The sequence below is a fragment of the Quercus suber genome, unplaced genomic scaffold (genome assembly GCF_002906115.3).
Source record: "Quercus suber isolate HL8 unplaced genomic scaffold, Cork oak 2.0 scaffold_634, whole genome shotgun sequence".
In the NCBI taxonomy this organism is placed as follows: domain Eukaryota; kingdom Viridiplantae; phylum Streptophyta; class Magnoliopsida; order Fagales; family Fagaceae; genus Quercus; species Quercus suber.
Window position 1 is genome coordinate 113970 of NW_027070076.1, and position 26578 is coordinate 140547.

General features: G+C 34.7%; 3 protein-coding genes and 1 non-coding gene across 4 annotated transcripts; 2 read left to right on the top strand and 2 right to left on the bottom strand.

Annotated features, from left to right (window-relative positions):
* LOC112006434 (nuclear transcription factor Y subunit C-1) lies at positions 1–4264 on the top strand. Its single transcript, XM_024038699.2, has 2 exons — positions 1–947; positions 4043–4264. Exons 1-2 carry the CDS (start codon positions 217–219, stop codon positions 4044–4046), a joined length of 735 nt encoding a protein of 244 aa, XP_023894467.1. The 5' UTR covers positions 1–216; the 3' UTR covers positions 4047–4264.
* A 2020-nt stretch (positions 4265–6284) lies between these two features.
* Positions 6285–7503, bottom strand: LOC112006399 (xyloglucan endotransglucosylase/hydrolase protein 2). The gene is made up of 4 exons (XM_065765502.1): positions 7488–7503; positions 7298–7406; positions 6974–7177; positions 6285–6669 (listed from the first exon to the last, which is right to left on the bottom strand). The coding sequence occupies exons 1-4, from the start codon at positions 7501–7503 to the stop codon at positions 6285–6287; spliced, it is 714 nt and encodes a 237-aa protein (XP_065621574.1).
* Positions 7504–15375: 7872 nt separating this feature from the next.
* On the bottom strand, positions 15376–15536 carry LOC112022781 (U1 spliceosomal RNA). Its single transcript, XR_002883971.1, has one exon. It is a non-coding gene; the product is annotated as a U1 spliceosomal RNA (small nuclear RNA).
* A 5273-nt stretch (positions 15537–20809) lies between these two features.
* LOC112006423 (acetolactate synthase 3, chloroplastic) lies at positions 20810–23121 on the top strand. The gene has a single exon (XM_024038687.2). The coding sequence runs from the start codon at positions 20911–20913 to the stop codon at positions 22933–22935; it is 2025 nt and encodes a 674-aa protein (XP_023894455.1). The 5' UTR covers positions 20810–20910; the 3' UTR covers positions 22936–23121.
* The last annotated feature ends 3457 nt before the right edge of the window (positions 23122–26578 follow it).

Genomic DNA, 26578 nt, shown 5'->3' on the forward strand with positions numbered 1-26578 from the left:
ATAAGTGCATGCATCTTATCCCATCTTTTCTCTCTCTCCCCCACATATCTCTAGCCCTCAAAATCCTCACCCCACATTTCCCCACATCCCTCAAATCCTTCAAATCCCACCCACCCATCATCATCACCATCCCCATCCTCCCAAAAACCAATTTGTCACTAATTGGGAGTAATTTCTCTCTCACACACACACCCATCATCAAACACCTTTTGTGCAATGGAGAACAACAACAACGGCAACAGCAACAACCAGATAGCTCAGTCCTCTTCCTACCCTCTCCAACCCACCCCGCCGCCGCCCCCGCCGCCGCCGCCGTCCTCCGCCACCCCATTCCACCACCTCCTCCAACAACAGCAGCAGCAGCTCCAAATGTTCTGGTCCTACCAGCGCCAAGAAATCGAGCAAGTAAACGACTTCAAGAACCACCAGCTCCCCCTCGCCCGCATCAAGAAGATCATGAAGGCCGACGAGGACGTGCGCATGATCTCCGCCGAGGCGCCCATCCTGTTCGCCAAGGCCTGCGAGCTCTTCATCCTCGAGCTCACGATCCGGTCGTGGCTGCACGCCGAGGAGAACAAGCGGCGGACGCTCCAGAAAAACGACATCGCGGCGGCGATCACGAGGACCGACATATTCGACTTCTTGGTCGATATCGTGCCGAGGGACGAGATTAAAGACGAGGCCGCCGGGCTAGTCGGCGGGATTGTGGGGGCCACCACGGCCAGTGGCGTCCCGTACTATTACCCGCCGATGGGGCAACCCGCCGGTGGGCCCCACGGAGGAATGATGATTGGGAGACCCGCCGCAATGGACCCCACTGCTGGAGGAGTGTACGTTCAGCCACCTTCGAATGCTTGGCAGTCTGTGTGGCAAGGCCATGCTGCTGCTGATGATGGGTCTTATGGGAGTGGAGCTAGCAGTGGCCATGGCAATCTTGATGGCCAGAGGTATGTTGGGTTTGCTCCTTTTTTTTAAAAAAAGTTTATGTTTTTATTAGTAGATAGTAAGGTTAGAGGTGATTGCGCCGTGGCAACTGGTTATGGCAGGTGGGTCTAGCGAAACTGAGTACAAAAGAGTATTTCTTTAGAAAAGATAGCTTATATAAAATAAAGTAAAAAAAAAAAAAAAAAACACCCAAATGAGTAGGAAGTGACATTTGAGCTTAAAGTCAATGTCTTTTTTTAACTATATATATATATGTTTGTGATTGTGAGTGATGGTTGTGACTTGTGAAGTGGTTGTTAGCTTTACTTGGGTCATATTCTGTGTACAAAACTCTCACTTTTGCGGGTGTTTGGAAGAGGTGATTGGTAGGCAGTTTTACTCCCATGTGACCCAAACCCAAAGTGACATGTCGCTGTGGGTTGAAGGGTCTTGAGATTGCAGCAAGGCGCGATCTTTGTTATCTGGGTGGTGTGATTTGAGTGGAAAAAAGTGTTTTTTATTTATTTATTTATAATTATTTGGTGTTTGGATTTTTAATGTTTTGGTTGAATGTTCTAAAAAATGTTGCTTTCAGTTGTTGGTGGTGGGTGGTATAGTAGAATTCCAAGTGTTGACTTCTCAGTCATGTGGCAAGACTGTAGGACTTTTAGGCTTTTAGCACTATGATGGTGGCTGACAGTGATTGAGTTTCTCCGTTTGATTTGTGAATATGGGTATGTAGAGTTTGTGATAGTGGTGATTTTTAGGTTACAGTTTTCATTTTCTTTTCTTGTTTCAACAGAGAGGATTTGGTTGGGGTGGATTGAAGCTTCTGTTTCTCTTGTCATTGCTTGCTAGTGTTATTTCTTGTTGGTTAGTTTTGCTTGAAATTATGATCTCCCAATACTTGGGGAAAATAGAGCCAATTGTATAATTGATACAATTCAATAATACTTTGTTGTTTTGGAAGCATTAAAAAGGCTATTAGGATTTTGATCTGGTTAGCGTATTGACAATTGGTTGCCATTGTGACCTATAAAAAAAAAAAAAAAAAAAAAGACAATTGGTTGCCGTTGTGCGTGTGAGCCAGTTGTTGGATTGATATGATTTGATACTACTTTGTTGTTTTGCAAGCATTTAAAAAGGATATTAGGATCTTGATCTGGTTGCATATTTACAATTGTTTGTCATTGTGGGTGTGAGACTTGAATGGATACACATGGAAAGTATTGAGGGATGGGGATAGAATAAGGGGAAATATACTTTGACTGATCTCCTTAATAGGGGCATTTTTAACTTATTTGATGTGGAGTTTGGCACACTTCTAGTTACTTTGTCTTAAAGTTGTCCAATGGCGGTTCTTTGCCGACTTGTATGCATGAAAGAATTGATCTTTCACTACCAACTGTCATTTCTAAAAAAGAGAACTAATGGTGAAAAAAGCAGTTATATGTTTGGAATATACTAACATAGGCCTCAGTAGCCTTATTATCATAAACCTAATAGAGACTTTTTACAAGCTTGTATCTGGAAAAATTCTTAATTTGAGAAATGAGCTTGGCTTACAACCTTAAACGGTCTTACACAACCTTATTTAATGGGGGGAAAAAGGATTTTACACAACCTTTACAAAGGAGTTATATAAGCATGCAAATGAAGATGGTCGATATTGACTACACCTTGCACTAAAATATGGGATGCCAAATAGACTCCTCAATGGTTCCAGAGTTCTTTATCTTCTAAATAATGTCATGGATCTTATAGGTGGAGTAGAATAAAGATGGATTACTGCAATAGTTTCTCTCTTGGAAATGAGCCTCCAATAAAGTTCTTTTGAACCTTTCTCATTCAACTTATACCACAACTGTATTAGTAAATACGTTGCTGGATTGTTAAAAGTTTCTTACTTAAAGAGAATTGCTTCCATAAATGTTTTATTATTTTTTCATTTGATAGTAGTGTTGATATGATTACGTTTTAGATAAGTAGAGATAAGCTATTCATGGTAAGAAATGGAAATAAACAAAGTCCACATCTATTCTGTATCATTTTACAACGAAATTCTGTGAGGCAAGTATTGTATAATCCCTGTGGAATTGGGTTGCATCCATTTTTGGAAAGTGACAGTGTATGTTGGAAAAATGTCTGAATGGTTAAAGTTTGGAAAGTAATCAATTTATGGTGCCTGATGTTTTCAGTAAGAAAGAATTTTGCTCACTTAAAAAAAAAGAAAAAGAAATGAACATTTGTTCAGTGCCCCAGAAATTTTTTCTGAGGGTACATTTGTGTTTTTCATGTTTATATATAAGTTGTTATTAAATTTATATTTAAAATTAAGGGGGGGGGGGGGGGAGGGGGGGGAAGAAGAAGAAGAAGAAGAAGAGAGAGAAAGCACTGGCACGTTTGATCTTTAATTGGGTGATTGAATATCCTCCTTCCTCATTTCTTATGCAAGATGAACATTAGGTTGAAAGAATGAGTATCTGTAATGGTATCTCATGTACCTTAACATTGACACTGTCACTCATGCTGTTTTGATTATCCTTTTCTCCTAGTATTTTCATCGGTGCCATTATATGCTTGTTTTGATCATCACTCTGACTAGACAGTCATTTTTGGAAATACAAAATAAGTTAGTGTGGAACTAGATTTTCATTGATAAAACTTTCTTCATTGTATAGGACATTCATGCTAAGTATGTATTATTAAGGTGATGACATTAATAATGGAATTCAATTTTAGGAAAACTTTATTCATTGTATGTGACATTCATGCTATGTATTATTTTGTAATCCTTATAGATAGTTTTCCTAGTTTTTTTTATACCCAAAATTGAATTTCAGATGTCTTAAGTATGCATTCCATCTAAATTAATGCCAATGAGTTTACTCAAATAACACTTCCTCCTTCAACAATAATGGGTGGAGGGTAAGCAACTGGCTTCAAAAACTCAGTGGGTGTGTATGTAACTTACTGATAAATAGAAAAAAGTGTCAACTAAATTGATGCTATTCTGAAAAGAATATGTTAGTCTAAGTTGTAGGATGATTGAACTATTCAAAAATTATAGGAAAAGTAGGGTCTGATATCAATTTTTCTTTCTTTTTGTTCTCTACAGTTGAGTAATTCATTTGAAGCTGATCTGCTGCATGGCGCAACAGAAAGAGGTCGAGCTTAGCTGATTGGACTTGGAATTTTGATTACTTATGAATTAAGTTCGCTTGTCAGCTGTTATTTTTTACTTTAGAAACTTATTAAAACTTTAACTTGATCCAGTGCAGATAAAAAAATTGCTGCTATGACTTCACTATTAATATTTACTGTGCAGTCTTGAGATTTAGGATCCCTGTGTTGCGGATTGGAATGAATGTGGTTGTCTCATACTATATTCCTACCTTTTACCTGGGATAGATCTTTGCTAGAATTTTGATTTTTAATTCACTTTCTTTGACTATAATTTTGAACCACCCTCCCAAGTTTTCCACTGATGACAAACTATATACTACTATTTCATGTTGGTTGTTTACTTGTTTGAATATGATTATTGGAACCAAATCTGAGTCCCAAAATTTTGGGTTAAATTTTCATAAAATGTATCTGGGTAATCAAGCACCTGTCGCTTGAGTGAAGTGTTGAACCCAGTTTGGTACACTCTGGGATTTAGTTTTCTCAGGTTACTCAAATAGGGTATTTAAAGCCCATATGCAAAGTGCAACTACCACCAAAATTTATCAGCACCACTTGGTGGTGATAAGGCCTGGCTCAGTTATATCTACACAAGTTCAGTTGTTCAGGTATTTCACTTTATGAAGCCTCCAAATTTCAATCAAAGAATTATCTTCTTTCTCTTTGGATGAGGACTAATTAAGTAGTGTCACTTTAGCATGATTGATTGGCCAGATTGCATTTCAAATGTATAAAGATGATCAAAATGAAAAGAGAAATAGAAGAAAAGATGTGATAAGGTATATGTAATTATTTTTGACCATTATAATTGTAAGAGACCATGACCAATATAATGTTTGAGTTTTAGAGTCTATATAAATTATACGGCTGTGGTTGCCAAAATCACAATCTGAATCGTAGGATTGTAAGATTTTACAATCTTATCTCACCAAAACGTTTAGGATTGCACTAGGATCATATGAGATCCTACTTATCCTACCTAAAACATCAGTTTTTTTTTTTTTTTCTTTTTCTTTATGTTGTGATGATATGACTTTTTATTTTCTGTTTTATATAATTATGTTAACCTAAGCAAATGTTTTCTAGTTTCTAGTTCACTTGTAATCAAAATGAAGGAATGCTTCATCATTTCTAAATGAAGAATTTATATTGGCTTTGCTACCTTTTAAGCTATAATGTTGTTAAATTTGTTTGATCATGTTCTAATATTACTAAAATTTTTTGCTTATATATAATTTTATTATTATGCTTGTATTTGTGTATTGATTGATTGATTTTTTTGAGCATGCTCTATAATTGTTGCTGAGTGGTATTACTTGAATAGTTGAGTGTGAAGTTGTATCTTGATCTCTTTTGCAGTTTTAATATACAAATATACAATGTTTACATAGATGATGAACTAGATGATGATGATTAGGACGGTGGTTATAAGAAACCTAGAATGAAAATAAATAAATGTTCACTTCACTTTAACATTCATCTTGCTTTTAGATTTCATATTAGTTAGCTAGTTTTCATTTTATAACTTATTTTGGATTTTAAACTTGGAACTTGGAAAATATTTTCATATGTGTTTATAAATATTTTGGTATTTGGTTGTTAATTAAACATTTATTGAATTTTTTAGATACATTGGGTCAAAACTTAAATATATTTATTTCGTTAGTATAGACGTAGTGATATATGATGCAAATATTTGTTTTTTTTTTTTATAGATAAAATCACAATTTACGTGATTATTCAACATATAAAGTCATTATCAATGTGTTTTTTCTTTTAAATATGAAAATATGTTAGATTTTACAATCCATGATTCCACCAACCTCTTACGATCTTATGTAGTATCTTGATTTTGACAATTTTGTATACGGCCACACTATTTTCTAAGTAGGTCAGGTGTTCAAATATTTCACATTATGAAGCCTCCAAATTTCAATAAAATTTTATCTTCTCTCTCTTTGGATGAGGACTAATTAAGTAGTGTCACTTAAGCATGATTGATTGGCCAGATTGCATTTCAAATGTATAAAGATGATCAAAATGAAAAGAGAAATAGAAGAAAAGATATGATAAGGTATATGTAATTATTTCTGACTATTATAATTGTAAGAGACCATGACCAATATAATGTCTGAGTTTTAGAGTCTATATACATTATACTGCCACTCTGTTTTCTATTTGTTTCTTCGGCATTCTGGTGGGGTTTTACGGTGCCTTGACCTATCAGAACAATAATCATAAGTCATGTACTTCCTCCTTATATTTTGATATGCTCTTTGCTCTCTAACGTTTAGACTCTGGTATTTCTTACTATTCCACCAGAGCTTTGAAGAATGACAATTCTTATTGCCTCCGGTTTGCGGTGTGCAGCCATGAATCTTGAAATCTTGAAATTTGGCCTTGAAGGGTGCTTGACTCCAATCAGTTTTGATCCCATTAGATGCCCAACTTTCTGGATTCCATAGGCTTCCTATTACTCGCATTGGCTTTGATGGGTAACTCACCCCAATTTTTGCATTGTTTTTAAACACTCTGATAGGAATGTCATCCACATAAAACCTGAGAAGCCATATATGTCATAATGACATGATATCAGAATAATTATTGTCAGCCAATGTTAGGACACCATTTTTTCACAATTTTTTTTCATTATTGTTAACATGGTCTGTTGTGATTGGAATAATATCACTTTCATCTAATTTCACCATTAACACCATGTTTATTATGTACCAAACAAAACAGACCATGTGTTAATAATTATGAAAAAAGTTGTGTTTAATGTTGTATTGACTTCTTGAATGTTGTTTGGGCATGACATACTTGCAAGTTGCAAACCACAGAGGGAGAGAGAATTCAAACATACACTACTCGAAATTGATTCCAAAGAATTTTGTAAGAATGGAAGCGTTTTGTGGGATCAAACCAAAGTTTAATCTTTTGCTCTCTACCCCCTTGACCATTGACAAACACATTGGTTTGTAATGTATAAGGTGGTCCATTACTACCCAAGAACTCAAAGTCGAGCTCGTCGTGCTTGTCGTTAACTGCTGAACGTGGTGAAGATAGCTGCAGTAATCACCACGTTATTAGTTTTCAACCTTATTTTCCTATCAAAAGCAAGACAATGCCAACCATTGAGGATCAAGGAAAGTAATACAAGATGATTAATGAGAGAAGCAGTATATAAAATCTCACATAGAAAGCTGTAACAATTCCAATCGAGTTCTTTTCTGGTAGTTTAATCCTCATATGAAAGAGTCCAGATTTGTAGTGATTGTAGGACTCAAATCCAGACCCTAAGATATTAAATGCACAAGAAAAACATTAGATGCCATTTTCTAGCTCTTACATGCAAACACAAGTGACACAACAAATACATACGCACGCATACATAATTACATATATACAAACATACATGCAATACTTTTTTTAAATAATAAAGGAGATTTCTTTTTTTGCAAGATTTGATCTGTTTTCTATAACTTATATGCAATATATTTTTTTTTCTTTCCATGTTTTTCATGGTGGGATTATAGTTTGCTTCATCAATTTGAAACTGCACCTTTTTTTTTTTTTTTAAAGTGTTGTTTTTTCAATTTTTTTTTTTTTTTTTTTTTCGGATGTTTTAAAAATTAAAATGGGAAGGAGATGACATGTAAAACACCATACAAATTACAATTATATCTCTCTTTTGTTTAATTTAAAGAAATAGACATAAAAATACATCTTAAGAGCAAAATTGATAATTTAATGTTTATTTTATATATAAAAATTGGAACTTGTTTCCCTATATATTATCACATTTTAGAGGAATTAATAGTGTTTTTGGAAGTTTGAGAGGAGAGGGGATAGACGGTATGAGGGGAAAGGAGGGGAGATGGGAAGGAAATGGTATCTCCTCCCATTATTCGGATGTTATTATAAAATTAAGTATGGGGAAGGGAATAAAAATTCTTCCGTTTTTTGGATGTTTTAAAAGATTAGAATGAGAAGGCGATGAAATAATCAGACATTGTATAAATTGATAATTACCTTTCTTTTGTTTAATTTAAAGAAATAGAGATAAATTGACATCATAGAGGTAAAGTTGACAGTTTAATTTTTTTATTATTTTTTAATATAGGTGGATTCCTTTCCCTCCAAATTGGGGGAATTTGGAGGGGAATATAAAATGAGGGATTTAGAGGGGTGTCTTACAATTTAAATCCCCTCAAACCCTTTTCATCTCCCATTAAAAACATCAAAGAAAAGTGAATTCAATCATCCCTTATCATTTTCCTCTACTCTCCTTTCTATTCAAACACACAATAAAATTAAGCAATTTGGGGGGATATTTTAACCCTCCAAAATCCAAATATCATGCCATCCTTTCCAAAAAAAAAAAAAAATCCAAACACCATGAGTTAAAGCCTCTCTCATGGAATCCTTCCTCCTCTCAAAAGCAGCGTGGGTTTTACTTATAGGTCCGGCTCCTATGAGAGGAGGTAGTATCTTACATATCATATATTTCATAATCTCTCTCTCTGTATGCATGTGTCTCACATATAAATGAAGTAATATATTATGAAAGAGATGTTATGTTTAGGGTAAATTTAGTTTAACTTTTTTGAAATTGAGCTTTTTGAAAAAACAGAAAAAGAAAAAAAATTATATTTTGTTATTGCTATCATTTTGTCCAACACGAAAACCCAAAAAAAAAAAAAAATCCAAAACTAAATGGGTGTTTGGTTAGTGTTTTCAAACAACAATATTCAGTTTTTAAATAATATCTCACGTATTTTAATGCATTTTTTCACCTACACATATTTTCACAAATATTTTTAAACAATAATTTTCAGTTTTTAAACACATGTACCAAACGGGCCCTAAAGATCAGGATTTATAAATTTTACTAAAGAATCATGTTAATGAGTGCTCTTAGGGCATTCATTAACAATCAATTTTAGGAAAGTTTTGATATCACTTTTATGGGAAATGAAAAAAACTGTCAAAATATTAATTACTTTTTTTCCATTACCCATAAAAATTTTCTTTAAATGAATTATTAACCAGTACTCTTAGGATGCTCGTTAGCATTTTCCTTTACTAAAAAGTAAATCACATTTTGAACATATATTTTTGTGTAAAACGTGGTAACTGAAAACTGAAAACTAAAAACATTATAACAAAATAATTTTTAAATATATAAATAGTGTTATGAAATCAATTTTTAATGAAAGCTTTACTAAAAAAAAAGATTTATAAACCTTGTTAATAATACACAAGAGCCACTAAAACTGTGAAACGTACTTCTAAAAAAAAAAGAAACGCAGCGTTGTATCCAAACTGATTTTTTTATTATTATTATTTTTTTTCCATTGAAGAGAGTGGGAAGAACTCCTCCAGGAGGCGTAATAATTTTCCTCTCCATCCGCTCTTCGTCGTCCTGTCTCTTCTCCCTGACCCAAAAACACACTATAAAAAGGGGTGTGGGTAGCACCAAAAGCGGCTTCCTTTACACGCTAATCATTGATTGAACTTTTACTTAGCGGTCTATGCATCTTTATTCAACTGTGCTGATTTGCCTTTTGATTTGATTTGTTTGGGTTGGTCATATCAAACATTAAAGATCACTGTCTTGTTTAAAAAAGTAGGTCGTAGAAGTAAGGGTAAAGGGGTGAACGGCTGTGTGACTGTGTCATGACTCATGACAGGAATGCGAACGAAATGGAACTTAAAGCATCCACGTTAGTATGTGTAAATATTTTTATTTTTTATTTTGTACATTTAAAATTTTTTATTTTATTTTATTTATTTATTTTTATAAAATATTTACATTAGTTTATCTATTATATATATTTATTTAAATAAAATATTCATTTTTTAACACAATGAATGGTAACCGTGAGAGGAGAGAGAAAGGAAAAGAGAGTAAGATGAAGAGAGGAGAGAGGAAAAAAGAATAAAAAAATTATTTACACAGTAAACAGTAAACGTATATATATACACACTTACTGTTCATTTGCAAGACCATTGTGCATATTTAAACATTCTTACAAAAACTGATGTGAGGGGTTTTTAGATTAAAATGCGTAAAATTAAGTATTTTTTTTATATTTTAGAAGAATATCTATGAGCTGGTGTGGTTGCTCTTAGGCCTATGACTTTCCCAGCATATTTTTGGATAATGAAACTTATAGAAACTAGATTCGCTGCCTCAAAAAAAAGGAAAGAAAAAAAAATTCACCAAGCCTATATTTTTAAAATATAATTTTTACTACAAAATAAATCATTTTTAATTATCAATATATTATAAATAATAATTTGATATCTTATGAATTTCTTTATAAACTTATGCAACTTAATCTAAAGCCTATATAAGTACACATATCTCTCTCTCTCTCTCTCTCTCTTGAACTTTACACTTCCAAGCTTAGTCTTAATAGGGCTGTAAATGAATCAAATCGTTCATAAACAACTCAGACTTAGCTCGATAAAAAACTTGTTCATGTTTGTTTGTTTATAAATAAGCAAAAACTTGAGCCTTAGTTTTAGGCTTGTTTAGTAAACAAGCTGAGCACAAGAAAAGATATTTGTTCATGAATAAGCTTGATACAAAAGAAGCTAAGTATAAACTCATTTATAGGCTTGATATTTGCTTTCAAAATAAACACATTACATATATCTTAATAATAACATGTTTCATATTGGACCATCCTTTACCTTAATTTTTTACTTCCCTCTAAATTGATCAAGCACCACTTTAGATTTTAGTTACTTTTTAAAAAAGAAATTTATAAGTGGGCCACAAGTCTTTTTCTAGTTCTTTTCCATCTAATTTGGATGTAAAAATTATATTTTAAACAATTGATGAAACTATAGACAATGAATGATGAATGGATGGATTTAAGTTTGTAAAGTTGTAATTTGAACAATGGCTAATCATAGGTTGGACTAGAAGCACGATAAAATGAGTATGCTATTTTGTTTTTTTTTTTTGTTTATTACTTGATTTTGGAAGATTTGAGCATGTGATAGTATAATTTTGTTGGATCTCAAGCTCAAAAGCTTGATCTGAGCTCGAGTTTGAGCTTGATATTAAGTTTGAACTTGACTTGACTAATGAATCAAGCCAAGCCAAGTTAAGTTCAAGTATTTTTTGCTTTCCCATAAGCTTAAACTCAAATAATATTTTAGGCTTGTCTCAAACTCAAGCCAAACTTAGCTTTTGAATTTTATTGACAAATCAAGTTTGAACATGCAGTACTACTCGACAAAGTTCGACTCATTCATAACCCTCTAAACACGTTAATTTATTTGTACTTGACTCACTTAATAATCAAACCTAAATTTAAGATTGAGCTTGATTTGCATGTTTGATAAATAAAAGAAATAGCTTTAATAAAAATTTATTTATAAAATACTCGATCAATTCATTTAAAGCTCTAGACTCAAGAGTCAAGATCCTAATTAATGAACAAATTCAATAGTTTTTTTTTTTAAAGGAACAAATTCAATAGTTGAAGTTTAAAATAAGAAAAAGCCAATAAATTGAAATGGTGGCTACAGTTTGAACCTTGATGTGACACAAATTAATTAGTCACTCAGCTGGTATCTGACTGGCTTTCAGAAAAAAATAAAACGATGGACACTACTGGCGGTAGTAAAGATTCAACTAACACTTATTTCTTTTTTGGATAAAACTATTTTTTTTTTTTTGGATGAACAAGAGAAGGGTGAGGGCGATTATACGTGGCTTATCCTAGATCGTGACTTAATAGGGGTATCTTTTACTAGAAAATGTTGAATTGAGGTATAACTAATATGATCGAGATGTCACAGGCCTCACCTTAACACCTTAAAAGAGCTAGAGTGTAGGGCACAATACATGCCATAAATACCCTTCACATGGTATCCGCCACGACTTAAACATGGGACCATGAGTATGCACGCAGGATCCCACACCGCAGGGCCACCCCTCCTGGGGCAGTTAAAACTATTCAAATAAAAAAGTGGTCGTTTATTTATTTTTATTTATAATTTTTTATTCTAAGTTCTCGATCGTTTTCCTTTTTTTTTTTTTTTTTTTTTGTGGATCTATAAGAAGAATACAGTCCCAATCTTCCTCACTTTTTCCTAGTTTCATTGGAATGCCCCATCAAGTGTGGCTTGGTATATATTCCAATAATTCAATAATGACTTCTACGTACGGTCCTAATTGCAGTTTTGTCTGGCTTTCTTTTGGCGAATCAGTGCAAGTGCAATCTCCATAAGAAAGCATATATGAAAAATTGAAAGTGCATGTACTCTAATTACGCAACTTTTTTTTTACCCTCTCTTCTTTTTGATGTAGTTTTCATACTCAATTTGGAATTTTGAATGCAGTAGTAGCATATGATCATGGCATACAAATTAACGCAATAAAATGAATAATTGATAAGGCATATTCATCTTAAATTTGAGGTAAGGTAAAAGCAATGGCCTCTACAAAATCACATCTAATTCTTCATAGGAGCAAGCCAAATATTACATACACTTGGCCATGTTGCCAACCGATGATTCTGAAAGATTTATCATCATCACAGGGAAAAAAAAAAAAAAAAAAAAAGCTTCTAAGTGGCACGATAAGTACATATTTGGAGCCTTTTTCTACCTTTTAACTTGTAACGTCGCTGTCTCAACGAAAGCATATGCTTCATATATGAACATGTGTCGAGTGATTATTGTAAAATAGACCCTCCATTACCTCAATATAATCGACCTGTAACATGTTATTTCGTACACGTGCTATGTCCTTATGTTACGGTCAATATTAGCTTGAGGATTGCGGAGAAGGTGAAGAAAGAAAATCTGCGCAGAAATCCAATCATATCCCATATTAGGGTTTTATTGGTAAGTGGTGACAATAAAAAAGCTTAAAGGTCCTTTCTCATCGGAGATAAGCAAAGATACGTTGAACCCCTTTTCTATTTTTTATTTTCCTTACAAAGATAACTTGAACTTTCAAAAGAGATTAGTTTTTATATGATTGTTATAGTATTGCTGGGCATAAGGAGTTTAAAGAGAGAGAGACCAATGCTGGTTTGCTAAGTGTCATGACAACGTTGTGTTTTAGTAATTGTGGCTTTCAGTCATTGGCCTTTGGAGATTCGACAAAAATCATTTCCACAACCTAACCCAATATGCCTGTATGATAGGGCTTAATTAAAAAAATAGACTAGCTAGGTCATGAAACTCCTTAAGGGAGGCATGGCCACGTCAGACCTGCAGAAATTCTAACAGAGAGAGAGGAAGCAAACCAATCCGTTTACCAAAAGAAAGAAAACATTGGAAAGTCTAGAAGAAAGTGCGTACTTTTGTTTATTTATCAGGAAAATAAAAAGTGTGTGCACTTTTATTATCCTAGCTTATGTGAAGCTTGACTGCATCGAAAGTTCTTCCCTAATCTTTGAACTCAGATTTATCTAACTAGTACAATTCAAGTTTGTGTGAGCGTGCATTTGTTTATTAGCACCTTTGACTGTTATTTTGTTGAATCTCTTATAACTTAGTATATCCAGTCTTTTGTTGATGTGGTTAGGACCTTTTTCTCATGTCTTCAAACAACTTATGAGACATTAACATATCATAATATTTTTGCATTCTAACTTAAATCGATTTGCATTATCATGTTAAAGATATTATACTCCGAAAGGTCCAAACCTATTATAGGCACATGTAATTGTAAAACAAGCACACTAACCTTAGGATTAGTCTAAGATTGTCTTAGAGTTCTAAATGAACCCTACATTAGATTAATTCATTATAAACACAATTTCAATAGTTAAGATATAGTGTCTAGGATTTTCTTAAACTGTTAAGCTGAACCATGTAAGATTCTTACTTCCACTTTTCTCTTTTCTCTCTTTCAATCCCTCAATCATTTAACAACTTTAATATACTATCAATTATCAATGCCAGATACTCCAAAGTCCAAAAACCCACACGTCACAACCAAATATTTAGCAAGCCATTGTTATTCACTTAATGCAAAAAAAAAAAAAAAAAAAACAATACTACTAGTAGTTTTAGTACACAACCTCTTTTTTCTTTTTTTTCAATTTAATTTTCAAAAAAGAAGAGCTCGTGCTGTGCTCTGCTTTTGGTTTTGGTTTTTCTTTTCTGGGTTTTGGGTTTTTTTTTTCAATGGCTTACAGGATCAGAGGGTTAGGATCCTGTGGTTTGGTTAATAGGATGGTACTTTGGGTACGATAATTAGTTTAGTTCATGTAATGGGTTGGGATTTGACTTCTTTTTGGGGGGTTTTGGGTCAATGGAATGGACGGTGGTGATGACGAGGATGTTAGTTACTGTCTTTGTCCGTCTGTCGGTGGCTTTGATAGAGAGTGAGTGAAAGCATGATTCATTCATATGAAACAGCCAATGACAATTGGCTTATTGGCTCCGTTGAGAAGTTGAGGTTTGTGTTTGTTACATATTAATGTTTTTGCTTTCCGGGACTTATCTAGTTTGAGATAATTATGCTCTAAACATAGGTTAATCCAGGAGGGTATATTCTGTTCTGTGTTGGGCCTACAGGCCCACTTGTTTGGGCCCATATTGGAGAAGTAGAAATAGAAGAAATTTTGGTTTGTATAACAGGCTCTGAGTCTCTGACCCAAAAAAAAAAAAGGAAAAATGGTTTGTTTGATGGGTTTAGTGTGGATAAACTTTGGAGAAAAAAAATGAGTCTTTGCTGTTCTTTTCATTGTTTTTGGATTGCCATAGAACCTGCTGAAGCTCCCCAATGGCTTGTATCTATCCATACGGCTTAAAATGCTGAAGCCCATTGGTGTTTAGATTAGCCTGGTTGTTGTGATTGTGGTTTAGGTTAAGCCTCTCACAAAGTTTTACAGATTGGCACATGAAAACTTCGTTAAGAAGGAGAAAGTACATAGTTTTTCTGAGAGAGTAATACTTAGGGAGTGTTTGGTAGAGTAATTTGAAAATTATTGTTTATAATTTTTTAAAATAGTGTGAGTAAAAAAGTGTGTTAAAATGCATAAAATGCTGTTTTAAAACTAAAAAATGTTATTTGAAAAAACAAACCACAAGCCCTTAGTATCTGCACTCCAAAGTAATACAATAATTTTCTCAATTCACCCACTAAAAATGAGTTCTTATATTATGGCTGCTGATTGTCAAGAGGAAGCAAAGATAATTTCTATTAGAAACTTACTCAATCAAGTACCGTAAACATAACTCACGGAGGCCACAAGAGCCCATAAAGTTTGTAATATTATTTAGATAGGGGCCGCGCGAACGCAGGCCCCCACTACCACAAATTATGACGTAGGCTCTGCCACTTGGGCAGACCTTAGGCTAGCACCCCTCCTAAGTGCAATGGAGGTCACTAGCCTAGGCCATGGGCCTTTTTGATCACCCATTGACCCCGTCCAGGTAAGTATGTTGCTCGTTCCCATTAGTCCTCTTTTTATAGTACCTCCTCTCCCCTTTTCTTCTTACGCATTTCCGATGTGGGATTACCGCTTTACGAGTACAAAACCCACACGCTTTGTCTCACAGCTTAACAAGACCACACGACACTCACGCACTCACTCGCTTTACTTCCACTCCAATTAACACTGTTAACATCGTGCTGTGCCACTAGGAAGAATGATAATATTCATTGAAAAAGCAAAAGCGTATTTGATAGCCTTGTCATGGAGCAAATCATGAATACCTATGCACCCACCAAATGAATTTACTGTGTTTTTAACTTTTTTCCCTTGCAACCATTGCAGAAGCCATGGACATAAGATGGGGCTGAAATATTCAGTATGAAGAAATTAAATTGAGGGTGCGATACAGCTCTTTGAGTTTTCAATCCATTTCCAAATTACAAGTCTTCTGGTTGGGAGGTAATTCAGGAGTACTAAATAATTTTCCCTTGAGCAATGGGTTAAGAAACCAAACTTTGTTCTTTATATTCTAGGCTATTTAAGGCTAGCTTGGTAAGAATTTGATTTCCCTCCTGGTTTTGGAGAGTGGATCCTCATCATTGTCATCAACCTCCAATCATAAACCTTAGAAATAATTCTTTTAGATTGTAAGGTATGAACTCTTAATCACAGTTCACAATTTTTTTAGCAATTACTGTCCTTTTTACCTACTAACATAAGACGTCATCTTTGTTAAAATACTACGATTTTTTTTTTTTTTGGGTCCATAAAATCTATCAAAACTTAGTTAAATTGGTCTACTTGAGGATTATTTATAGCTAAGAGCATTAGCGTCTGGGTATTCAAAAAAAAAAAAAAAACTATTTTAACATAAAAAACTACTTTATCTATTTTAATACATTATTATTTTATAATTCACACAGCATTCAATTTCTTATTTTTCACATAAAATCAACACTATTTATTCATTTATTCATTTTTCTCTCGTTCTCTTTGACATGATATCACTCGATTTGCCACATCAAACCCATAAGCTCCACCAATCCATGAGACCCACATTTATCCGCCACTTCACTTCATGCATCATTGCACAGCCATCGATGATGACAGCGGCAAAAATGGAGACTTGTTAGCTCAGTCATAGAGGTTTGATGAGAGAGAGAGAGAGAGAGTCATATAGAGAGAGAGGGAGAAACAAGGTGAGAGAGACTGTGAGGGAAGAGAGAGTTAGGAGAGAGTCGAGAGGAATTAAAGCTAATAAAAAAAGAGAGTAAAACTTGCTATAGTAAGTTGTAGAATAATAAGGAGGTTACTATAGCAAGTGTTTAAATTTTTTAAGAATAGACAGTCAAATGTTGCTTGTTTTTTATTGTTGTGGGGGCAAAATAACATTTTGGATGCCCATGCTATAATAGCTGACTGTGAATGTTGTTTCCCTATCATGTCTCAATGCACACTTGTCCAATTGTCTTTCTTCGGCCTCTTTGTTTAGATCCTTAGTCATCTTTGTCCAAGTTCTGACTTCTAAGCCATGACAATTTTTGTAGATGATGCCTTCAATCTTCCTGTTTGATTGGAATGAAGATGACACATTTGTTATTGGTTTTAATTTGGGCTTACCACGTAAACCATCAATAGCCGTTAGTATCAATTTTCTCCACAATTTTGAAAGAATATAGTGGAATTTTTTCCACAATTTGAGCAAGTTAGATAATGATGAGAAATAAAATTGATATATATATATATATAGTGTGTTTATGTAAAAGTTATGAATAATGATATGTCTATAATATTTTCACAATAAATTTTAAATAGTAAGTTGTTATTAGTTCTAATTTGAGTTTAACACTGATATCATTATTGGGAAATGTTAATGAGTGCCGTTAGGACATTGGTTAAGAATCTATTTTAAGAAAGTTTTGATATCATTTTTATGGGAAATGAAAAAAGTTGTCAAAACATTAATTGCTTTTTTTTTTTTTTTTTTTTATAAAAACTCTCTTTAATTGGATTGTTAACCAATGTCCTACGATACTCGTTAATATGACCCTTATTTTACCCATCAATAACAGTTTGTCCTCTAAGTTTTGTCATGAAAATGTGACGTAGCATTTCTCAAAAGTTATTTGGTCTATATTGACAAGTTGCGAAATAAGTTACACTATTAATAGGGTTGTAAGACATTAACTCTTAATTAATATCTAATTCCTATTGACAACGACAACAAAATCAAGTGATCCCCTTTTCCAAGGGAAGGGGGGAATATTTTTTTTTTTTTTTTTTATTGTCGTGTCAAACTCAAATACTGGACTACCAAAATATGAGAAAAGTCCAAGAATTAAATACATCAAACATTAATTAGGTGTATATGTGGCAAATTTCTATTTGTGGAGGATGGAGTAGAGCAGAAAAAGTTGGGTAGAAGGTTTAGACTCAACTCTCATGCAGAAAAAGAGAAATAATATGTCTACAATATTTTTTGCAACATTTAGATTTCTCATGCAAAGAAACCTCTTATATATACACCCTCTTATAATCTTGTCACACTATATAACCACAATAAAATTTTAGTCCCAAATTTTTAAATTTTGAAGTCTAAATCTATCACTTTAGTTTCATGTTATAACCAACTAGTTGCTAACCCATGTGATGCACGGGAAATCTATTGAATATGAGATTTTAAAAACTTTTCATTAAACTCCCCACCACAAAGATATAAATTTACTAGAACACAAACTTTTAGTATAAAAACAAAGATAATGATATTTAATAGATTGGGTAATAACATAGGCTTTTAGAAGAAAACAATTTGATTTAAAAAGTCATAAATTTTAGTACAAGTAAGAGCAACTACAATTGTTAAGGACAGATTAAAGGTCCTGTAAGAAATATTTTTTCCAATATTTGGGCCCAATGGTAGAGTTCAAAGAAGGTGACCTGTTACACAAAATTCTTCTCATTATAATCAACATTCTAAAGTGAATATTCAATCCAAAAATGTGTAACCAATGTTATATATTGAAGTGTTGTACAGGGCAAAGAATAGAACAAACATATTCTTATGACCATGCCCATATAGCTTATAAGTTCTAACTATTATGCTAAGGAAGCAAACAATATTTATAATCGAAAAAGTATCATAATCCAGCATACTAATTTAAAAGTTACAATTTCAAACACAGTCTCACTATGAAAATTCCACCAACATTCAAATATCACTTAGTTTAAGTAAACCTATAAAAGTAATAAAACTAACATTTGGAATAGAGGGTTAAAGCGTATCTTCTAAATCTAGAACATTTTTTCCTTTATTATTCACACTTTAAAACAATAATAGCAAATTTCAAAACCAAATATAAATATATTAACATATAATACGGAACACTCTATGGTAACTTCTATTATACTAATTTTAATTGAATTATGTTTCTATTTTAGTTGAATTTGGTTTCTATTCTATGTGGTAACTTCTGTCTTCTAATTTTAATTGAATTAGGTTTCCATTTGACCTATAGTTTCTTCTTCTAAGTCTAATTGAACTTCTCTCCTAATTGAACTAGGTTTCCATGTAATTAGCACGCTTATAAAATAGTTTTGCATTTTTTTAATCTTATCCTTTCTACTTAAGAATAAAAAAATGACTTTATGAAATAAAGTCACTAGCTTTTTAATTCATCAATAGAAATTTTTTTGAAAGGTTTGGATTGAAAGTTGCTTCTATAACTTTGAATCTAAACCCTTGAATAAAAAAAATTGAAAAAATAAAAATAAAAATGTCAAAATTGTTGTGAGAGAATTTCACTCTACAATAACCTAGTGGTATATTGCACGGGATCTCCATGCATGAACGGGTGATGTTTAAGGATGTAAAAACCAATTAACTAAATTGTTTGGTGAATATATACATTACAATCTATAATATAAGCCAAGAAATAGCAAACGAAAAGGAAACATGGAATATGAAGGAAATATACTCACACAGACTATTAAAGGAAAAACAAACACAAACACAAACCATTAAAGGAAAAACATACGCAAACTACTATTAAAGAAAGAATACAAAAACTAAAAAGAGAAAGCTATGAATAGAAATTTTCATACCTTGAGGTTGAGAAAGAAGTGTTTGTAATAAAAGTATAGATTGCGGCAACACATATAGGTTTATACATACATAGGAGAGTAAGTTGGCACATCCTTTATTGTAATAAAAGAAAGAAGTGTTATGAATTGTTTTGGGGTTAATATATATATATATATATCAACAAATTTTCCAAAACATAATAAGTAATTAATTACCAAAGTAACCACAAATAAGCAAATAATAGGGTGATTACTCCTTTTAAAAAATGTTATCTATATACTATTAATTGGGTGCTTTTTTTAACAATGTGTGTATGTGTGTTTTTTTTTTAAAAAAAAACAAGTGGTAATCCTATTTTCAACTGTCAGCTAATGTTAGATTTTTGACTAAAGGACACCATTTGCCAGAACAGAAAAACGTGTCACTATTTGCTTGGGTGCCCATTTAATATTTCACTTAGCCCCACCAAACCCCACTTTTTTTACCCGAATAGAGTCCCTAGTTTTCAAGTTCTCTATCTGTGTGTTTTGTACTTCTATGCCACCCATTCTCTTTCTGCTGCAAATATGTGAACATTGCGAAAGTCAAAGTTTCATGAGTAATCCACCTCAGGCTCAAAGAATTATCAAAGGTCACTTTTTCACTATATATGTTCATTGTTGTGGATTTTTCGGATATATATATTTTTTTTGAGAAAGATTTTTCGGTTATATTTGATGCTGTGGGTTAGAATAGAATCAGTGAAACTCAACACTGTTGCATGTAATGGTGAAAAATACGGTTAGATTGAAGAGGAAAAAAAAAGGGTTATTTATCGTGCTTTCTACTGCTCAGGCTGCAATTATTTTCTTGAAGATTTGGAGAGTAAGAAATAGAGGATAAAAAAGGGTTCTCTTTTATATATGTCTGATTTGTCTCTCCGCACACCACAGGTATTGCTCACTCTAAATTTCTCTTCAATTTTATTAATTTTGTCATATGACTTTTACACGTTTGATGAAATGCTTTGTATTTTTATAAAATATACTAAAAAAAGACAATTGATTTATGGGATTCATGGAATCTTCCATCTTGGACCATAAAATTTATCAGATTCCTATTATACCCATAAAAGATACAAAAATCTCATGGGCATTTTAGGCAAAAATCGCAACAGCTCTTTATTTATAAAAACCCTACAACTGCCGCCTCCTCTTATTCTCAGCGCCACTTCCTCTCTTTTTTTTTTTTTTCCTTTTGCTGCATCGCACCACTCTGCTCTCAAACGAAAGTCTCTTGAGTTTTTCCAAACAGTCGGAAATGGCGGCTGCCACCACCTCCACCACCGCCACAGCCACCACCGCCACCAATTTCCCTAATTGTAAGCTTTATTCTTCTTCTTCTTTGTCATCCAAATCTCTCATTTCCGGATTCACTCTCCCGTTTTCCCACATTCCCCACAAACCAATTCGCACTCTCCACATCTCCAACTCCCTCCCTCGCCCAAAATCAACCGCCACAACAACGAACCCAGCTGCCCCAGCCGCCGCAACTCCTCAAATACCCAAACTGCCCTCCAAGCAGCAGCCTTTCGTTTCCAGATTTGCTCCTGACGAGCCTCGCAAGGGCGCCGACGTCCTCGTCGAGGCCCTCGAGCGCCAAGGCGTGAGGGACGTCTTCGCCTACCCCGGCGGCGCGTCGATGGAGATCCACCAGGCCCTCACGCGCTCCAGTTCAATCCGCAACGTCCTCCCTCGCCACGAGCAAGGCGGCGTCTTCGCCGCCGAGGGCTACGCGCGCTCCTCCGGCCTCCCTGGCGTCTGCATAGCCACCTCCGGCCCCGGCGCCACCAACCTCGTGAGCGGCCTCGCCGACGCGCTCCTTGACAGCGTCCCCATTGTCGCGATTACCGGCCAGGTCCCTCGCCGAATGATTGGCACAGACGCATTTCAAGAAACTCCCATCGTGGAGGTCACGCGCTCCATAACCAAGCACAATTATCTCGTGCTCGATGTGGAGGACATTCCTCGGATCGTCGAAGAAGCATTCTACTTGGCCACTTCGGGTCGACCCGGCCCGGTTCTTATCGATGTTCCGAAAGATATTCAGCAGCAGCTTGTCGTGCCCGATTGGGACCAACCCATTGGATTAGCAGGCTATAATTCTCGGTTACCAAAGCCTCCGAGCCAAGCCCAGTTGGAACAAATCATAAGGTTGATCTCCGAGTCGAAAAAACCAGTCTTGTATGCCGGTGGTGGGTGTTTGAATTCGAGCCCCGAGTTAACCCGGTTTGTTGAGTTGACTGGGATCCCAGTTGCGAGTACTTTGATGGGTCTCGGCGCGTTTCCTTTATCAGACGACTTGTCTCTTCAAATGCTTGGAATGCACGGTACGGTTTATGCGAATTACGCTGTGGATAAGTCTGATTTGTTGCTTGCTTTTGGGGTCAGGTTTGATGACCGTGTTACTGGAAAGATTGAGGCTTTTGCGAGTCGGGCGAAGATTGTTCATATTGATATTGATTCGGCTGAGATTGGGAAGAATAAGCAGCCTCATGTTTCGGTGTGTGCTGATGTGAAATTGGCATTGGAAGGGATGAATAAGTTGTTAGAAGCGAAATCCAGTAAGGTTAAGATTGATTTCTCAGCTTGGAGGGATGAGTTGAAGGCAGTAAAGGAGAAGAACCCTTTGGGTTTCAAGACTTTTGATGAGTTGATTCCGCCACAGTATGCCATTCAAGTGCTCGACGAATTGACTGATGGAAATGCAATTATAAGTACTGGTGTTGGGCAGCATCAAATGTGGGCTGCTCAGTTTTATAAGTATAAGAGGCCACGCCAGTGGTTGACTTCCGGGGGTTTAGGCGCGATGGGGTTTGGATTGCCTGCTGCTGTTGGAGCTGCCGTGGCGAATCCTGATGCAGTTGTTGTGGACATTGATGGTGATGGGAGTTTTATGATGAATGTGCAGGAGTTGGCAACGATTCGGGTGGAGAATCTTCCTGTGAAGATCATGTTGTTGAATAATCAGCATTTGGGTATGGTGGTGCAGTGGGAGGACAGGTTTTATAAGGCTAATAGGGCTCATACTTATCTTGGTGACCCTTCTAAAGAGAGTGAGATTTACCCTAATATGTTGAAGTTTGCTGAGGCTTGTGATATACCTGCAGCTCGTGTGACAAGGAAGGAAGATGTAAGAGGTGCAATTCAGAAGATGTTGGATACTCCTGGCCCGTACCTGTTAGATGTGATTGTACCACATCAAGAACATGTGCTTCCTATGATTCCAAGTGGTGGGGCATTCAAAGATATGATCACCGATGGTGATGGAAGAACTGCTTACTGATTTGGTGGGGGCGGAGACATTTGCATTTTATGCTTTTGTATTTATGTGTTGTTTTAGCTTACTTAGCTCAGGCTTGTGATACAGTTTGTGGCGAGTTTGTTAGTTGTTTTTTTTAAGTTAGAAACTATGTTGGTGTTTTGCTATGAGAAAGTTTAATATATAGTTCTTGAATTATTTGTTCGTTTACTGCTATCTTATAGTGCAGTGTTGTTATCTCTGTCCTGTTGAATCTAAATAAGATAAAGATTCACTTTCATAAGTAATATGATATTTAAATGATGATTTCGAACTCTGATAGTGGATTTTGAATAAAGGTCCATTTTTTGTCCATGATGTATTGTTGACATCATATTCATATATAGGTGATGACATTGTTGTGGTTCTAAATGTTTGTTTTGAGGTTACTTTGTTCGGGGAATTGGATGAGTTAGACAAGTCTAAGTTCGACTTGGCTTCCATGAGTTTTAGTGACAAGTTTGAAAGCCCTGTGGAGAAGAAGCTCCGTGAGACCGGAGAGTCGCTAAAGACTTGGACCCAAACCAGGTTTAGAGACTCTGGTAATCATTTTTCAAATTCAATTCTTTGTGATTTTATGTTTTAGACAGTAGTGTTGGGAAGTCAAACATGTTTTGCTTGTATGTTCATTTGTGGTGTGATTGTTGATGAAGACCATTTAGGTTCTCTATAATTTTTGCAATATAAAAGTATTAAAATGAACTAAATTCTCAAGTGGCTCCAAGGTATAGCACAATCAACAGAGGTCTCTAATTCGAGTCTTTTTCAGGCTAAACTCACTTGTCCAAAACACAAGTAGACTATGAAGTAAACAATTTTGTTGCTCTTTTTATCATAAAATGTAAACATTATTTTTGGATTGTTGAAGGCCAAACTACACTTTTGGTCCTCCAAAAATTAGGGAAATTGTAATTTCATTGCTTTACATGATTGTGTCAATTTTGTTGCTCAACTTTCAATCTCAACTCTCAAGTCAATTTTATCCTCAATCAAGTCTACTTCTAATGACAATCGAGAGTCAAAACTGACAGTCTGACACATTTAAATGTGTAGGGACCAAAATTGTGGTTTGGCCAATTAGGAAATCAGACTCAATCAAGTTTGCATAACTTCCTATCTTTGTACAGCATTATAAGCTTTGGATGTCTGATGTTTATTTTATTTGTAATTGATTACTTATTGTGATAGTGGATTAGGTTATAAAAGAGTAAAGTGTTCCTTTAGTCTTTGTGAGCTGGTGAAGGTATTTTTAATTTTTATACTTGTGGTTGGTGGAAGAAAGAGTAAAATTAATTGAGCTGCAGAAGTCAATTATATAAAATAGTTCGTAGGGTTTAAGGAAGATGCCAGAGTTTGAAGGACCATCTATTAATTTAAGACTAGTATTCTATATGCATCATTGAATAATTTGGGTTTTCTAATTGTGACCGTGTAATTCAATTCTTAGAAGAAGTAGCAAGCAGGAGGTGCTGAGCAGTGGCATGCTGGCTTAGAGTGAAATTGATTAGCAGAATAACTAAACAAGAGGATTTGGTGTAATGTCTTTACTCTTTATACCAATAAAGAGAGTATATTTTGTTCATTGAAATTTTGAGTGGGTCGATTTCTCTGAGGTTTCTGAGTTTTTTATTTTTTAAAGTAGATAGTGGAGGGAGGGGGGAGAGCAGGGAGTGGCATTCGAACCACAAATATGGGATATCATAAAGAATGCCATTACCATTGAACTATCACTTGAATCCTTATGTTTCTAGTTTTGAATGCATGAGGAGAATTACCTATTGTTATTAACGGATTTGTGTTAAACTTTTTTTTTAATAGACTAAGAGTTAATTAATTAGGCTGCTGCTGAAGTCAATAAAATATTCATATGGTTTTGAGGAAGATTCTAGAGTTTAATGCTAGTATGTAGTAGCTGATGACACCCGGTGAGCATGATTAATGCAATTTACCTATTACTGCTTTTGTCTCTTGGAATGTCTTTCTGTTGCATATAAGATAATTTTTCCCAAATGATGGAAAGACGCTTTAACTTTTAAAAAAATTCCACTATGGGTCAAGCCTTGTACCTTGCAAGGAAAGGAAAATATCAATCAGTCATACTTCAAAAAAAAAAAAAATCAACATGTAAATTTTGGCCGATCTTGACTAATTTGTTAAAGATCCATAGTCATAACTGACCCCAAAAAAATAGGGACTAGGGTTTTGTTGTTGTTTTTAAGCTTTGGCCGAAGGGGAGGGGGAAGGGAACTTCATAAATCAGTCATCCTCATTGTATATAGCTACATTTGTAAGATGTTTGAATCTTTGATAAATGTTGTCTCTGACTGCTCTGTTGTGCAATGTAATGATCTGAAATTCATTGAAGGCTGCTAGCTGAGGTGCAAGTTAAGTACACAACTAATAGACCACAGAAAATCAACTTAAACAAAGAATATAAAATGCAACAATATAAATAAGAATGTCCCAAATATTTCATCAGAAAACAAATTGCTATTGATTCAGGAAAAAAAAAAAATCTATATCCTAAAAAGCTGATATATTCTGCAAAAGATTGGCCTTAATACTTTTGCTATTTTCAGGAAAAAATTTCCTCATGTTTGTGTTTCAATGGGTAATACCGATTTGGACTTTGTCAATCCTAGTGGCCTCTGGGCTCATCAAGCTACCATTCAGCACCCCATTTCTTGATGACCTGCTTATGTGACCATGGCAGATCAAGTATAGGCTCCAATTAACTTGTTCCTTTTGGTCTAATGGTACTCAGTTTTATAAAGCCCATCCAGCTCACAGCATGGTATCAATTTGAGATTCTAGGCAGCAAGATCATTGATCCCAAATAGTACTTCAAAAAAAAGTGGGTGGATCAATTTGCTTGAAAATTGTACAGACATTGCACTATGAATTTGTATATGTAGGTCTTGTTTACCTACTCATGTGGTTGGGTAGCCTTACATGTGGATTCTGACATATTTGTGTGAGAGTTATGTATCTCTCATTTGATATTTAATTACAAGTCATGCACTTCCAAGCATCGTGCTCTTAGTAAGAAATCAGTAGCAGCATCTTGGGAATACATCTTCTATAATTGGTAATTGGCAAAATGTCTCAGTTGACATGCAAGAAAACTTTGTTATGAAATTGCTATTAAGATAAAGCAGTGATGAGACAACAGCTGCTGTAATATTTGATTGTTAGTGTTGTTATTATATGAAGTTAATGTGTCAATTTTTGCTAACCAGAGATACCTTACTCACATAAACAGTTTTTTTGTGGCACACTTTGTCTCTGCGGTTATACTTATCCACAGCACAGGGCCCAGATTAAGGTGCTCCTATAATTTTGGTGCCATATTTTGTTTTGAAAAAAAGAGAGCCCTTAGGCTCTATTTGAATTGAGGGGGGAGGGTGGGGGAGTGGAGGGAAGTAGAATAGAATTGGCTGAAAATACATAAAGCAGTTGCCTTATACACAAATATACATACCTTTTTTCCCTTTTGGTGCTTAGGCTCCTTGTATTTAGACGCATGAGCTTTTTAGCAGAAAACAAATCAAACTTGTATTTCTAGATGGCCAACAAAGTTCTGTTAACTCACAGCCCTTGATTCTTAAAGTTGTAGCTTTAGAAAATG